The 16,416-nt window shown below is 47.4% G+C and overlaps 1 protein-coding gene across 1 annotated transcript in view; it reads left to right on the top strand.

Annotated features, from left to right (window-relative positions):
* The window catches only part of HIVEP1 (HIVEP zinc finger 1), a 251,665-nt gene that overhangs the window by 221,198 nt on the left and 14,051 nt on the right, over positions 1-16,416 (top strand). The window contains exon 6 of the mRNA XM_086948991.1: positions 11,247-11,746. Within this exon, the coding sequence (XP_086805117.1) occupies positions 11,247-11,746 (500 nt within the window). The remainder of the gene's footprint in view (positions 1-11,246; positions 11,747-16,416) is intronic.

The following is a 16,416-nucleotide window of genomic DNA, read 5'->3' as shown; positions in this document are numbered from 1 at the left end:
CGGCGACCTGGAAGTCACCGCACACTTTCTCCAGACACTACTGCCTGGATATCGAACTTCAGAAGGATGCAGCAGTGGGCCAGGCGGTGCTTCGCCATCTCTTTCAGTGAGGTGAGCCTTCCTACATCCCGCCATCCGGGTATGCACATTCTTTGTTTTTGTGATATTCTGCTTATGCTATCATTCCCATGTTATATGATAATATGTGTATTGTCTAACATGACTACAGGGCAACATTGCATCAGAAATGTGCATATCTTATTGCTAACTACTCTGATTCAGGCATGTGAATCTATGAAAGACACCCCTAATACTGGATAAGAAATGCGTTACTTACCTGTAACAGCAGTTATCCAGTATTGGTGTCTTTCATAGATTCACATGCAACCCTCCCGCCTCCCCTGGAAGGACTCACATCCCTCTCTAACGGTATTACACCTACCTAGCTGGGTGCGTACGAAAATCTGAGGGACTGAGGCTCCTCCCAGGAAGGTTCTAGAGGGAGGTCATAGCTGATTGGCTGACTCTAAGAGTTTGGTCCTTTTTACATAAGGACAAGGAAAGGCTACTAAGGTGAGGCCCTTAGGCCTATTTTCTCTATGTATGTCTATAGGACATTACTTTTTTATGTACCGGAGGCTCCCGTCTCGACGACGGGGAATGATTCAGGCATGTGAATCTATGAAAGACACCAATACTGGATAACTGCTGTTACAGGTAAGTAACGCATTTCCTCACAGTAGTGCAACTCTTAAAGTTTTACACAACTGTACCCTGAGCTGGGGTACGGTTGCCACTGTTCTATTGCCCCATTTTGATTTTACCATCTTCTGTTTACCCAGCATGTTTAGGAGTCAGGAAATCCCAACTCTGAAATTAAGAGTCCGATAGGAATGAACATGCCATTAAGGAGCGGCAAAAGAAGCCACTACTTGAAGTTGATTGGTGCCATATTACATGGGCTGTTAAAACAGATTAAAGCACGTGTTTTCACTCTGTTCATGCTTCTTACTTGATGAGCGGCACATCAAGCTGCATTTTAGCAGTGTTTACTTCAAAGTGAGGCATTTTTAGGTCCGTCATTCCTTGGAAGCCTTCAACCACGATTTGGCTCCTAATACCATTTTAGGACAAATTCAGCTTTGTGCCAAAATCAGGATTAAAATGTGTGCGCCAAATGGCAGATGTTGCTCCTACAGTTTGCCTGGCGCATAATGTAGAATCAAAGCTTGCAGATGCACTGTTTGCACACCAGAAAATGGTGAATAGCGTCCTATTGGCACAGTATACATTAGATATGAAACTCTGTCTTGGATGCAAATTTCACAGCGGCTCATTTTCACTAATGCCGATTAGCAGGTTTGCAGTATGCACCCGCATTTTGCAGCCATGGAAATTATTGCCTCAGACTGTATCACACCAGATCAGATCTTGCACAACCATTCAATGTCTCTATCCCCCCTCCCCCCGCGGAGTGTAGTACTCGATCACGTAAATATATAGAACTGAAATATGTTGAAGTGCAGGTTTGTGCAGTGGCGTTTTTACCTGTTGTCTTTGCCAAACTTTTTACCTGCCCCCCCCCCCCCCCCCACCTCCCCTCCCAGTTAGTTTTTTTCCTTCTTGCTTCAGGGGGGTTTGATAATCTGATGCTTGATGTTAAGTGTTTTGACCTTGGACCTTTCTTTCATGCGTGTTGAAGCTGGATCCCTCAAACATGGTTGTCCAAGGTCATGTCAAAGTGATGGGTGATTTGCACCGGAGGTGAAGCCTCTTTCCTCCTGTCAGTTGAGCAGGGACTTCTGAAGGGTGTTTCTCACTGCCCTTTGCTTATGGAAGCTGCTATCCTACAACACCCCTACAACGGGGAGTTATTAGCTGTGAGCTTCAGTGAGGAAGACTACTTTGACTCCAGGTTAGTTGAAATTCCATTGCCAACAAAACTAACACAAAATGGCCCTCATGAACTGTCTGCAGGTGACAAGTTAATGGACATACATTGAAGTGCTGGAAGTTTCCCCATCTGCACAGTCCTCCCTCGTATCTGAATTTCTGTTTTGTTCCTGGTTGCCATGAAGACTTCTGAGCTTAAGGGAAAACACTTTTGTAACTCTGTTCTGTGCCCACCCCTACTCATTTTCTTACTCCACTGTCAGGTGAACTTCCACACACCTTTCATTTTTTTAAATGGTTTATTAGAGTTTATTGGCAAACATAAACACAGTAATGCAAGAAGAATTCCTGAATAGGAAACCGCAAAAGTAAGCATGAAGCTTGAAACACAGAAACACAGTATTCTGGGCATTGCCGTATCTTGTCAGTGCCAGGGAAAAAACTATGGTATACACTTCTTCCACACGCCTTCATGCCCAGCACTACACTTTTTGTGGAGTTATTTTCTTTGTCTGACTTGATTCTGAAATACATTATGGACATCTGGTCCAAACCAGCACCTGCCCCTTTCTTGTGAGTGAAAGCCTGCAAATATGCTGCCAAGTTCATTACTTGGCTCCAAAAGATTCAGAGCTATTATTTCTGATTCTATTTCTGTCCAAATGCTGTACATAGCTGCAGAACCCACAACGGGGGTCAAACCACAGGATTTGGTACTGTCCTTTAAATGTGTTGAAGGTCCTTCTAATGTCATATACTCTACCTATATATTGTGCAGACCTGTCTTTCCTCATCTGAATTGTGTATGCCTTTTATTTCGATGCCATCCTTTGTTTCGCATCTTGCTACATCTCGCACTGCTGTTTAAAACTAAAAGTATAAATAAAAAGTAAAACTAGCAGTGGGCGTAGCTGCCACAAATGGAGGATGCAAGCTGATTCCTCTGCACAGCCACTGGAAGGCCTCTACCGCCTGATGTTAGGGCCTGCAGTACTTACTGCGTCATCACGCCGTGCCCTGCAGGCTCCCCCTATGCTGGCACAGAGCCTGAAGTTCTGTCTTTGCCCGTGATGCTCACAGATGTTAACTGTCTGCAAGTGCAGGCTGAGAGGAGACCCCCAGCGAACCAAAGGAGACCAGAGGAGCTGCACAGAGTGACTTAAAGGCTTCCAGAGACCACTGACAAGAAACGAAGGACTGCTATTGCAACAGTAGGAAAGTGCAGATGATCCAACCTGGGTGGAGTCTTTACCTAGGGAAGCCCTTCCACTATACTTAGTGATCATTTTAATGTGGGAATCGCCCGTTATTTGTCTCTAGTACCACCTATTCTTATCTTTTGTAGCGTGAGCAAGGGTCAACTCCAGCCTTGTGCCTGGGTTTTTGAAAAAGTATCCCAAGCCACTACTGACCATAGGTGTCTATGCAGTGGTGCAGGAGCTGACCAAGCCCAAAGGGCTAGGATCCAGAGTTCATGGAATTACCTGCAAGGTAAATTTGTGACTTTGGACCATGCAAGCTTGGATTGCAAATACCACTGAGATGAGCTCCCTGGGGACCAGAGGCCCTTGGTCTCATTTGATTAGCATGCCCAGCACATTTGCAGGTGCATAGACAGAAATCTGGCAGCTTTCTAATGCTAAAAGAGCGGAAGATGGACGGGATGTTGAACAATTCAAACATTCACCCCCCAGTCACAGATCTGGGTTTAATCCATCGTTTTTGGCTTTTCAAGCCACCCCAGTTTGGACCTAGCCATATGCAAATCAGTCTTGACCTTACTCCTCATGGGAACAATCAAGCCCGAACTGCCAACCAAGTCCTCCCTGGACCAGAAACAAGCATCCTGGGACCGGCCTCGGTTGAGTGTGGGTTGAGTGTTTGACAATGTTCACTATTCCATCCATCATCTTTTTGTGTTGCTATAGCCGCCCTAAGTGACAAGGGCATGCTGAGACGTGTGTCCCATGGTCTCTATGCCACTGGAGATAAAATGTACAATGCAAGCTCCCTCACAACCTATTTTACTTTTGCCTTATAGACCAAATCTGGTATGGGCTAAACATATGTATGAACAATGTCAAAACAAATCAACAATGTATTATACTTTTCATAGTTTTATTATTCAAAGCAATTGTATCAAAATACATTTTTTCCATTTTTTTTTTATAAAACAGAATAAATGTTCATTTTTATTTCTAATACATTTGTCTTTTTATACATGATTGTACACCAGCTAATACTTTGGGTGCTAATGCAATTAAAATGCAACATAATACTCTGGACCCCTAAATGAAATAAATAGTGCAAACATTTATCAGTTCTCAGACTCACTCAGTCATAACCTAACCCACTCATACATAACCCAAGCCATATGGGTCATGGGGAGACATAGGGCTACTTAATCTCCACGGCCCTGTTGGATAGAATTGTTCAACAGGGTCTGACAATAAGGTTGACCCGCGTTTCGGTGGGGGGAAGCAGATGGTAAACCACCATCTTGAGGACCTTGCCTAATAGTATGGTTTCACACAACCAAACAAGGGGTACCTAGAGAATACAAACCATGAATAATATTTAGATTGGCCCATACACTACAAATTCTTTAAAGTATTGATTGGACTAAAGGTGTAAGGCAAAATTGATTAGGTTATGAGTATTGTCAAAAAGCCCCAAAAAGTGAAAACCAAAACCTAATGGGGCTTTTACATGAGGAAACCCTGTGCGTGAAATGCCTGCAGCTTCCCATACTTGCATTGGGAATAGAAGGTAGAAATAAGAAAGGTGATCAAAGATTTAGGGAATGGTCTACCATATCACCCTAACGGGGTCACCAACAGTGAAGAGTCGAGATGTGCAAAAAACAGTACTCATGCTGTGTGACTATAGTGTGCTAATTGTATACACAGTCATACTATATTTAAAAGATGATGTCCTACTTATATGTCAGCCCCCAATGTGTAGTTCATGCTAGTAGTGAAGGTACTCACAGGAGATGCCACAGGATTCAAGCTAGCCTGGCTGATATGGAGTGGTACTCCGAAACCGGGCACAGAATACTTGCTTTCTTCTCCAGGGAGGACTTGGATGTTCCCATGGTGAGCAGGGTAAAGACTGATTTGCATATGACTCGATCCATACTGCGGTTGCATGTTAAAGCAAAAAAGCGACTGCAGATTTTGGCAAATTTGGTACATGTCCTGGTTTTCCGAAATGCTAAACTGAAAGGAAAGGGTGGCACACTTTCATGTTTTCCAAGGCAGGAAGAGTCAGCAGTTGTTATCAGAAAGCGATTTAATTAACATGCATGAGGCTGGGTTTAAAACTTGCATGTAATGAATTCCCTTACTGCAGCTTGTCTGTATTGATGAGAACTGACTTTTAAGTCCTTCTGTGCCCCTCAGCCGAAGTAAAATTGTAGTCTGTCTTCTTTGTTTGCTAAATGTCTGCTTTTGGTTTTCAAAAACTAGTCACCCTATCTTTGCACATACAACATTCTGCCAAGTCTGATCCTACAAATGAGGATTGGGACCATTTGTGCATACGGCTAATTTTTCAGAAGTTCAGACGCAAATTAAATTTTTAAGTTTGCACCCAGAAACGCCCACAAATGTCAAGCTACCATGTTGGCCAATATCCACATTAATGCATTTTCTAATGATGAAATTCTGTCAGTCTTGATTGTGTGATTGAGGATTCGAAATATAAGTGCACAGTGGTTATTTGGAGCACCGAAATCCAATTTAGTTGTCCAGAATTGTTTGAATCAGTTTCATATTGGCCAAACCTTATCTGCATTCCCAAAACACAGTCCGCTTGGTACATCTTACAAGTATGACCTACGAGTCGAGTTCTGGCTGGGCCAACTCAGCCTTCTGGAGCTATCAGGCCCTGCACTATTTACAAGGGATCATATTGAGAAAAGCGCTTATCTTGGAAACCGTGCTGATGATGCAGAATCACTCCAAGGATTTAAATATTCTGATATTGGACTCCTCTTTCCATTTGTTTTCCCTAACCCACCTAGGGGTTATCCATATCTTGGATTTAGAGGGGCTTCCGGCCTGGCAGAGGATGGAGGTTGAAGATGATTGGCCTGATGATTCTCAAGCACCTTTCTTGGGTGTGCGTTTTTCCTCGCAGTGAAATGTATTTTAAAGATGGCTTATCGCATGTACCAAGGGGCGAACAGGTAAGAATTATCTCCTGTTTTACAGTTCGCCTAGATTGTAAATCAGGGCTGGCTTTATCGTTGGTGGCGCCACCCCTTCCCCCGTGCAACAATCATTTTTGGCGCCCTCACACCAGGGGCGGATTGGCACTGCGGGCACTCGGGCAATGGCCGAAGGGGCGGTGTTCCAGTGCCCTCTGTGGGCCGTTTTTTTTCTCCCCTTTCCCAGTCCACAGATAGTGCTCTCTGTGGACTGGGAAAGGGGAGAATTTTTTTTTTTCACAGAGGGCACCGAGACAAAGACAGAGAAAGGAAAGCAGCTTCACTGTGCGGCCGTACAACGATTATCTGCTGTGGCCTCCTTCACCCCCTGCCATGCACAGCAATCACGCAGAGGGTGGGTTGGGGAGGGCTGATTGTTTGCAAGAACCGGCCTCCCTGGGGGCCAGGTGTTGCTCAGTCCTAGAGCCATTTTCACATCGGCCCCCCAGGGGCCCATGCAGCCCAGAAACAGTGTTTGTTTTAACACCTCGCCCACAGCCCTTCACATGCAGGGCATAGTGGGTGAGGAAGAGAGGAAGAATGGGTCTCATTGTGGGGGCCAGGTGATGTTTGCAACTCTCACAATTTCACCTTAGCCTGGAGGACCCAGCAGCTTTTTTGTGCTCCCCTGCCAGGGTATTACCCTGAGGCCGTGGAGGGCTGGAGAGATGATTAATTTACTAATAGCAGTGGCCTCACTGCTATTCATGTGCTCCTGCTCTGAAGGGATGGGGAGGGCTGAGTAGGTTAGTAATAGCAGTGTCCTCGCTGCTTTTCAGGTGCTCCTGCCCTGGAGGGCTAGAATAATTTTGCAACGGAAAAGGGCCTTTCTGTTTTATTAGTTGCTCAGCTTTTAGGCCATTGTCACCTTGGCCCTGTGTCCTTCGCAAGAACAGTATCCCCCCACTTACATTCCTTGTGTGTGCATAGGCATATATGGCCTAATGCCAGAGTTGCAGAGATGGGGAATCATGTTTGAGTCCCAGCGTCTGCTTAACACCCTGTGATTATGGGCAGATCACTTCATCACCCAGGCCCTTAAATAAAAAAATCGGATCTTAAGTACTGTAATTGGTGCTCATGAATAGAACTCAGGTCTGGTTTTCCTATGTTGTGGATTTCTGATTTATGTGATGATTAGAGCCTAGGACATAGCTGGTTGGGAAAGAGTATCTAACGATATTGTGCAGGGTGTTAAGACTGCAAGTAAGTATTCGGTTTACAGAACTGCAGTTCTCCTAGACTTTACCAATATTACTGGCTCTGTAAGCTTTAAAATGCTTAATTTACTAAAAATTTCTCTACAAATTAGACCTCAAAGAGTAACCAAATGGTATTTCATGAAAGGGCACACCCCTTGAATGTAGGGCACGCCTCTTGAATGTGGGCCACGTGTCTTGAATGTGGGCCATGCCCCTTGAATGTGGGTCACGCCCTGCAAATTTGGGCCACTTTTTTCGTCAGTGCCCGGGCCAAATTGTGATCCCAATCCGACCCTGCCTCACACCCCATGACCGCCTACTCGGATTCTCTCTACCACCGGGCAAAAGTGCCTCTCATCTCTCCAATTATAAGTTATTGCTAAACACAGCGCACCCCCCACCCCTCCTCCCGTGGGGTAAGCGCACCTTCACAGGTCAGCGCCCAGTGCGGCTGCACCTATCGCACAGCCCTAAAGCCAGCCCTGCTGTAAGTGTCCTAAAAGGGGACTCCTGCAGCGCTCATATCCAGGGAATCCTTGCAGTCACCCTGCAATCCACATCCTATTTAGTTTCACTCCAGACACAAGATCACAAGGAGGATTATTTTGTAAGATTAGTTTTGTTCACAAACGGAGGCAGCTGGAAGGAAGAAAAGGACAGAGGAGTGAAATTTGTCACAGGCTGCTTACTGACAACACCGAGGCAGCGCCGAGCTATGCGAGGCGGCCATTAGAAGAGCTTCGGGTTTCTCGGCTCTCAGCGTGCTGTGATCACTGGAAAACCCGCTGGCATCTTCCGAGTGCAGATGATTATAATGGAGCCGCTAGTAGGGTCTTGGATATTGCTTTTGTTTCCGCCCCTTCCCTGGTTTTAGTTCCTGTGTTGGAGTTCTTTCCACTGTCAAGACAACTTACATAAATATATAACTTTATCACTGAAAGAAAAATATCAAAATAAAAATATTTCTCTTGTGAAAATCCTGAATTATATACACATTTTTTTTAAAAAGAGCTTTAGATTCGAAAGACCTTCGGGTATGACATTTTATTTAAAACGAGTACTTTTCTCTCCCTAGACAATGCTCCTCTCCTACTCCGTGTAGTTGACAGTTTTGTCATATTATGGAGTGACCAAAAACTACTGGGAAATTAACGTACGTGTAATATTTAGACGAAACTGAAAAGTTGCCTACTATGTTGATCGATATTAAGAACAGACGTTCATTATTGCAATTAGTTTAGAGAATAAGGCCTTAGTTGGAGGCAGGTCTGTTTTTTTTGTTTTTTAAGAACAAGTGAAAAAGTTTGGTTAACAAGTAAACGGCGAGAATAAATGGTTAAAAAAACAGTACTTTAAAACAGTAGTGACATGGAACATTCACAGAGGACATTACCTGAGATTAATTAAAATCTTGACAATCATGGCCCGAGCCAAAAGTGCATTACAAGGGAAAGGACAAATAACTAATAAATGCCCAACAGTGGCCTCTCTGCAAGTTTGTTGTGATTGTTGCGAAGTTTTATGGCGCTAGGTGCCCTTTCATTGTGGCAGTGCACTTGGCACCAGGTATTCTGTTTGCAATGTAGCATCATACTGACGTCCTGACCTTACTCTTGCTTATCATTACATTACTACATCTACATGCACGTATATGTTTCTCTTTTGTTTTTTTTAGATGAGGTACATTGTATGAAAATTCTAGGATTACCAGCCTCTAAGCATATAACTTGACCAAAAGCGCGTCCCTTGTTCATGACTTGTGTGATGCTACACACGTGACTCCTTTCTTACTGCAAGGAGGCTGGAGACTGATCACTAATGAATTAAGACTCTTATTTAAAGTCTGCAGCAAAGGTTAAAAGTGAAGTGATGCTTATTATGTAGAATCCAGAATCCGCAGTCTATAAAGACTTAGGAAAGATAGCATGGCTATTGTAGCGGCATAAATATTACTCCTTGTAAGGTTCCAACCCCCCTCCCCCCACCCCCCCAATATTGTTCTAAATTTCGGGCACACAATATTTGGAGCCCAAGGGCCAGCGGTAGACAAGCAGAGCAGGATGTCACTGACCATGTCATGAGTGATGGAATATGTGACGTCATCAGCAGTGCATTGCAGGAGTGCAAGTTATAGTGAGTCCAACTAACTATAACGTGGGAATTTCAATGGTTTTATGTCAGTAAAATTTCCAGCTAACTATAGCTGGTGTCAAACCTATGGTTTTTTCAGTGAATATATATATATAGATATAGATATAGATATAGATATAGATATAGATATATATAGATATAGATATAGATAGATATATATAGATATATATATATATATATATATATTACATTACATTGCAGTTAGGCTACCCTGTGGTCATTTTTATTTTCCATTCCCTACGGACGCGACCTCATACTATGCGGACCCGTTAAATTTTAGTTTACACATTATAGTTTCTACTGACGGCATGCACTAGTTTTGGTTGCCTGTTTTAATGGGCACTCACGTCCTTAGTAATCAGCACATGTTCCGGACATGTTGAGATTGTGAAGCTCAGCTGGAGATCACAGAGGATGCATCACATCAGGTTTCTTCGTAAGACATTTATTTACGAAGGCCGTTTGTTTTCCTTTAATTTCAACTTTCTCTGACGGCCGGTTCAGTCCGTTTACCATGTCAGTGCATGACTTACTGTTTGTCATTACTACCATTGGCAGTAAAGCAGTACTACAGCAAAAGTGAGCCACATGTAGTAAAATGCCTTATCACTGCAACAAAAATAGAAAAAAGACTGCCACTATTACCTGTATATATTGCACCATTATTTAGCAGCGCGCTATGTGAACAAGGCCGCATGTCTGGCGGCCGAAACGCATCATTTGGACATTTTGATGTTTGAATAAAAGACACTTACCTGCATGTTTTTGCTGGCGGAGTCTGTATCATGTTGTGGCGCCACATTAGATGATCGCGAGTGCTGCTTTGATTTATATATATAGATATATATAAATATATACATATGTTTTTGTGTGTGTGTATATGTATATATATATATATATATATATATATATATATATATATATATATATATATATATATAGATATATAGCCTCCCTTGTAAGCCTTCTTCATGCTTTGGTTTGCTCAAGTATCATTCTTGTTTTGCTTCCAATTGAGTACCTTGCAGTGCGAGTGACCGCATTTTGCCTGATCACATGTGCATAGCTGCCTGAAAAGGAATACACACCTAAATGCCAGAGCCAGTGTGTTTGTGTTGCATGGCCAGTCCTTTATTTTTGAAGTTTTGTCATTTTCTTTGTGTGTCTGCAAGAAAATAAATAAAAACAAAATCCTGCTAAACATCTTGACATTGCAATGATCGGTTTCCTCAGTATCTGTTGACATACGGTGGGGGAGACCGCACTATTTAATTTTTTTTTTAAACAATCACAAAGTCGACACAATTCAACATGATCTGCACTCCTGCCACTCCCGTCCATCTCTACTTACATGGCACTTAGTGATAAAGCGTGGTCTGTTTTTGTAAAGAATTTGTACCCCTCTTGTATCTGGTGGCACAGGAACTATTAGTAGAGTGGAACATTCCAACCAAAAAAAGACAGTGGCGTGCACTAACTAAGGATTCACACAAGTCTCTGAAAGATTCTTAATGCAGTGCTCTGCCAAACCCTGCCCTCCATTTTCTGCTCTGATCTGGTGAATCAAGGGTTAACGTGTAAGGCTATATTATGTCGTTAACTAATTCAGTTTAATCAGATGTACCGCTTTACAAATGATATGTTGTATTAGTGCTGTGTTTTTTATATATATTAGTGTTTAGCTGTCTTCACAAAAAAATTTGACTTCCTAACAATACTTCTGAATTAAGTAGAACATGTAACTGCAGTGTAGCATCTGTAATGCTGTCTTGGTTTTCGTCACCCAGGTGAGAGACCTCGGTTTGGCTGTGATAAGCCAGGATTTGATGCAGATGATTCAGATGGTCAAGACGAGGATGACAATGACAACGATGATGAGGACGAGGACAGTCAGGCTGAGTCTGTGCTTTCCACCACGCCTTCTGTTACTGCTAGCCCTCAACACCAACCTTACAGAAGTAGTCAAAATGAGACGTCGAGTGCAGATGAAGAACTCCGGGTACCAGGCTGTTTATCTCATGCTGACTCCATGGACGTGCTGCCAAAAGCTTTGCTCACCAAAATGACTGCTCTTAGTACGACACCCGAAAGTAAGGAAAGTGGTCAGCGAGTGGCTGTTCAGCAAGAGACAAACAAGAGCTCTCTGCCCGAGACAGGCACCAATTCAAATGGTACTCAAACTTTAGATGCGCCCCCCAAATTGCTGTGCCACCAGATGTCTATTGATTCCCCAGATGCTGAAGACTTGGAGACGTTACCATCCCCTAAAATCCCATTTGCAACAAAGGTAAGATAAAAATATATATATTTTTAAATGCATGCTTATGCAATCTGGTTGAACCGTCTTCAGAGGATAGGCATTAGACGATAGGCATATGCTTGGGTCTGTGTTTTTTATGTAGATTAATGTGGGGTGTAGAACAAGAGACCGGCTGGAAATGGTAGGGGCAATTCTTGAAATGTAGATGCATTTAGTTTCTTGAAGGAAGTTGTTGGACAGGCCACATGAAGGGCCGCTCTCCCCCGGCCCAACCAGGCCTGAGCCCAGTCCCGCAAGTACCACACACCACCATTGCACGTCCTCCGTCCCCTCAGGGACCCCTGCCCTCGAGCCTACCGACCTCGTGGGTCCGATCCACTGCCGGCCCACGCGCCCAGCCTGGGGCGCCATCTTGGACACTCCACCACGAGGCCGCCTGGCCCCCGATCGACCTCAACCCTGGGCCTGGCCCGGCCTCAGACATTCCGGCACCACCCTCCACCCAGGAGGTGAGCGGGCTACTTGGCAAGTCAATGGGAGAAAGAGGTGCCGATGGCTCTCCCCCACCAAGTGCCGCTCGCCCATCGCCTCCCCGGGCGCTGGCTCCACCCCCCTGCTGGGTGTCTGGACTCCCCCATCCCGGACCTCCCGACCTCCAAGTGCGAGGGTCCGGACATCAAAGCACGCCAGCCCTATAACTGGGGCAGCTCCAGAGCAGGAGGGCAGTTGTATCTTGGAGTCGAGAGACGCAAAGAGGAACTCATCCTGGACGGACTACTGGCGCTGCCATAGCTCTGTCCTGTGCACCATCGTCCTGCCTGTTGGCGCTGCCACAGCCGTCGTAACCTTCATCCTTCATCGTCGTCGGGATCTGCTGGCGTGGCCGCGGACCGTTGTAACCGTTATCTTCTACCGGGACCTGCAGGCTCCGCCGCGGACCGTCGTCCTTCCTTCATCCATCTCGGGACCTGCTTGGCTCCTCCACGGCCCGATCATCTAGAACGCCGAGCTCGAGGATTGAGAGCTATTTTGTACTCATTGGTAACTAAGACTGTCCCGCTACCCCTTTCCTAGACCAGAGACTAGAACCGAGGGGACCCCTGAGTCCAGACCTCCTTGTATCCATCATCGTAACCTAAGAATTGCATATAAAGTCTCGTTAACCTTCAACCTTGTGTGGTGTCCGTCTGTGGGGGGGAAGTTACTTATCTGTACAGTCGTTGGAGACGGCTCTCCCTGGAGACCTCTCCCCGTAACCTCGGCCGACCCTCCCGGTCCGTCTAACATTGGTGGCAGCGGCGGGATCCGAATCACCGCATAAACGTACAGAGAGTAGCTCACCCCACGACGAAGTCACAATGACCACGAAAGAGAGCGGATCAACCGAGAAATTCCAAATGGAGAAATTGGAGGAGTACAACCATCGTGAACTTAAACAATTCTGCATCGAACTGGGTATCGCTACCACCGGACTGAGTACCAAGGACGATTTTAAGCATGCCCTAGAATCTTGGGCAGAAACCGGGGCTGCTGGAACCCCTGATCAAAGCACCGTAGAAAAAACGACCACGGCCCCGGAAGGGCAAAGAACGGGTCTCTCGCAAGACGAGATCCAGGAAAGAGAAAGGACCCGACTACACGAACTAGAAATGGCCCGACTTAAAATGGACGTTGAACTTAAGTTGGCCGAACAAAAAATCAACTTAGAGCACCTGCGTCTCCGAGAAGAAAGAGAGGAGAAACAGAGACAAAGGGAGCTCGAGGAAAAGAAACTAGCGTACGAACACGAACGAAACCTAGCCGAGATCAACCTACGCAAGCAGGATAAAGAAGCAGGGGTGCCCGAGCGACCCCCCACCTCAGGGGCCACAGACAAAAAGGTACACATCCCCAAGGAGGTTGTCCGAGAATACTTCAGAGAGGACGACATCCAGCAATGGTTTAAAGCCTATGAAATCGCTATGACTGCACACCGGATCGATAGAAGCGACTGGGGAGCCGGTCTCTGGGGGAGATTCCTCAATGAGGGCCGCGACACCCTACTACAGCTCCCGGACCACCAGATGACCTCCTACGACCATATGAAAGCGGCCCTCCTCACCCGCTATGGTCTCACACCCGAGATGTACCGTCAGAGGTTCCGAGACTGCACCCGCATCCCGGGTACAACTTGGGTGGACTATGTAACATACTTTAGCCGAGCCTTCGAGGGCTGGATCCGAGGAAGCAACGTCACGACCTACGAGCAACTATTTAACCTGATGGTATGGGAGCATCTGTCGAACAATTGCTTCATTGAACTCCGCCAACACCTCCTCGACAGCAAGTTAACGGATCCCCGGCAGCTCGCAGCCGAAGCTGACCGGTGGGAGATCACCAGAGTGGGCCGGAATGGGTCCTACGAACAGAACCGGAACAACAATGGTCAGCACCGACCCAGAGGAGGAGGAGGGGGCCAAGGGCGAGGAAGAGACAACGCCCCGGTCGCCCCCGCTACCAACACCACCCCCCCGGCCAACCGGGGCAGCACCCCAGCGCGACCGGGGTACAGAGCCAATGTCACGTGTCACCGATGTCAACGAGTCGGCCACTATGCGAACGACCCAAACTGCCCGCAGTACCAGAGCCCAAGACCCCGCCAAGTGGCCGCTGCAGCCCTAGGGGAAGAACAGATCTCCGAGGAACAGGAAGAGTACGAACAAGAGCATCAAGAGTGGGAGCCAGCCGCCATGACTCTAGCCTGCTTAGGGGGGAAAGACATGGTCCCGCGGGTCCCCCTACCCGCTAACACCCAGAAGTACAGCCAATGGGTGAGCATCAATGGACACCAGGCCGAAGCCCTTCGTGACACCGGGGCCAGTGTAACAGCCGTCCGCTGTCACCTGGTGGCCCCAGAACAGTATCTACCGGACATTCTCTGCCCTGTACGATCAGCCGATAACTCGGAGAGCCTGTGTCGGATGGCCTGCGTCCCCTTCGAATGGGGGGGGGTCTCCGGCATGTTGAAAGTGACGGTCCGAGACGATGCCCCCGTAGACTGCCTCCTGGGCAATGACCTGGAAAGCTCTCCGTGGGCCGCCGTGGAGCGAAAGGAACACCTGGGGATGTTGGGCGTCCCAGACTGGGCGTGCGTCACCACCCGTTCCATGGCCGCCCGTGCCAACCACCAGCCAGAAGAACCCGAATGGCCGGCGCCACCGCCTCCGGTCGCCCCGGCCGAAAACACCGACCGTAACATTCCCGCCGAACCAGCTCAACCTACCGACCTCGCTAGCCTCGACCAGTGGCCTCAAGAAGGGGGGCCCACGCAAGAACAATTTCGCAAAGAACAGAAGACCTGTCCCTCCCTCGAGGGACTCCGCCAGCAAGCGCTCGCCCAAAGCGCAGGGGATACCCCCGGAACTCATTGGGTCTACTGGGACAATGATCTGCTGTACAGCGAGCAAAGAATCGCCGAGCTGGGGAGCAACCGAGTACTAGTGGTACCCCTCCGTTTCAGAGACTTCCTGTTAAACCTGGCCCACGATGTCCCCCTGGCAGGACATCTGGGACAAGATAAAACCTACAGTCGCCTAGTGACCCACTTCTTCTGGCCCAAAATGAGAAACGATGTGCACCAGCATTGCCGATCTTGCCCCACGTGCCAAGCCAGTGGGAAGAGCGGCCGCAAACTAAAGGCTCCCCTGCAACCTTTTCCCGTGGTCACTACCCCGTTTGAGAGAGTCGGAATAGACATTGTGGGGCCCTTGGACCCACGCACAAAACAAGGCCATCGATTCATCCTGGTGCTAGTGGACCACGCCACCCGCTACCCTGAGGCTGTTCCTCTGCGAACTGTGACAGCCCCGGTGGTCGGCCGGGCCCTGATGGGGATCTTCTCCCGTGTGGGCTTCCCCCGAGAAGTCGTCAGCGACAGAGGCACGAACTTTATTTCCAAATACATGAAGTCCCTCTGGCAACAGTGCGGGGTCACCTACAGATTCACAACCCCCTATCACCCTCAAGGGAACGGACTCGTTGAGCGGTTCAACCGCACGCTAAAGGGAATGATCGGGGGGTTGGAAGAGCCCCTCCGTCGCCAGTGGGATGTGCTGCTGCCGTGCCTCCTCTTCGCGTATCGAGAAGTCCCCCAGAAATCCCTGGGCTTCAGCCCATTTGAACTGCTATATGGACACCCAGTGCGAGGGCCGCTCAGTCTCGTCAAAGAAGGCTGGGAGATGCCTCCGCTAAAGAACCCTCCAGATGTCTTCCGGTACCTCCTCACCCTCCGCAACCAGACCCGGCGGTTCAGAGAACTAGCGAAGGCCAACCTAGAGGCCAGTCAAGAGGACATGAAAAAATGGTATGACCAGAACGCCTCATCCATTGAATTCGAACCTGGCCAACAGGTATGGGTGATGTCCCCCACTGAGCCATGCGCCCTGCAAGACAAATGGACGGGGCCCTTCAAAGTAATAGAGCGCAAGGGTCCTGCCACTTATCTCATCGACATGGAATCCTCCCGGAACCCTCTCCGGGTCCTCCACGCTAACAGACTAAAGCCCCACTTTGTGCGAACAGAGCTCAGCCTCCTGATGGCCACAGACACTGGGGTTGAAGAAGACTCCGAGCCTCTCCCTGACCTCCTACGGACTCAAGAGCAAGACGGCTCCGTGGATGGGGTCCGGCTCTCAGAGGCCCTCACCAGAGAACAACGC

This window comes from Lissotriton vulgaris, unplaced genomic scaffold, assembly GCF_964263255.1.
Source record: "Lissotriton vulgaris unplaced genomic scaffold, aLisVul1.2 SCAFFOLD_1211, whole genome shotgun sequence".
In the NCBI taxonomy this organism is placed as follows: Eukaryota; Metazoa; Chordata; class Amphibia; order Caudata; family Salamandridae; genus Lissotriton; species Lissotriton vulgaris.
This window is presented reverse-complemented; position numbering and strand designations above follow the sequence as displayed.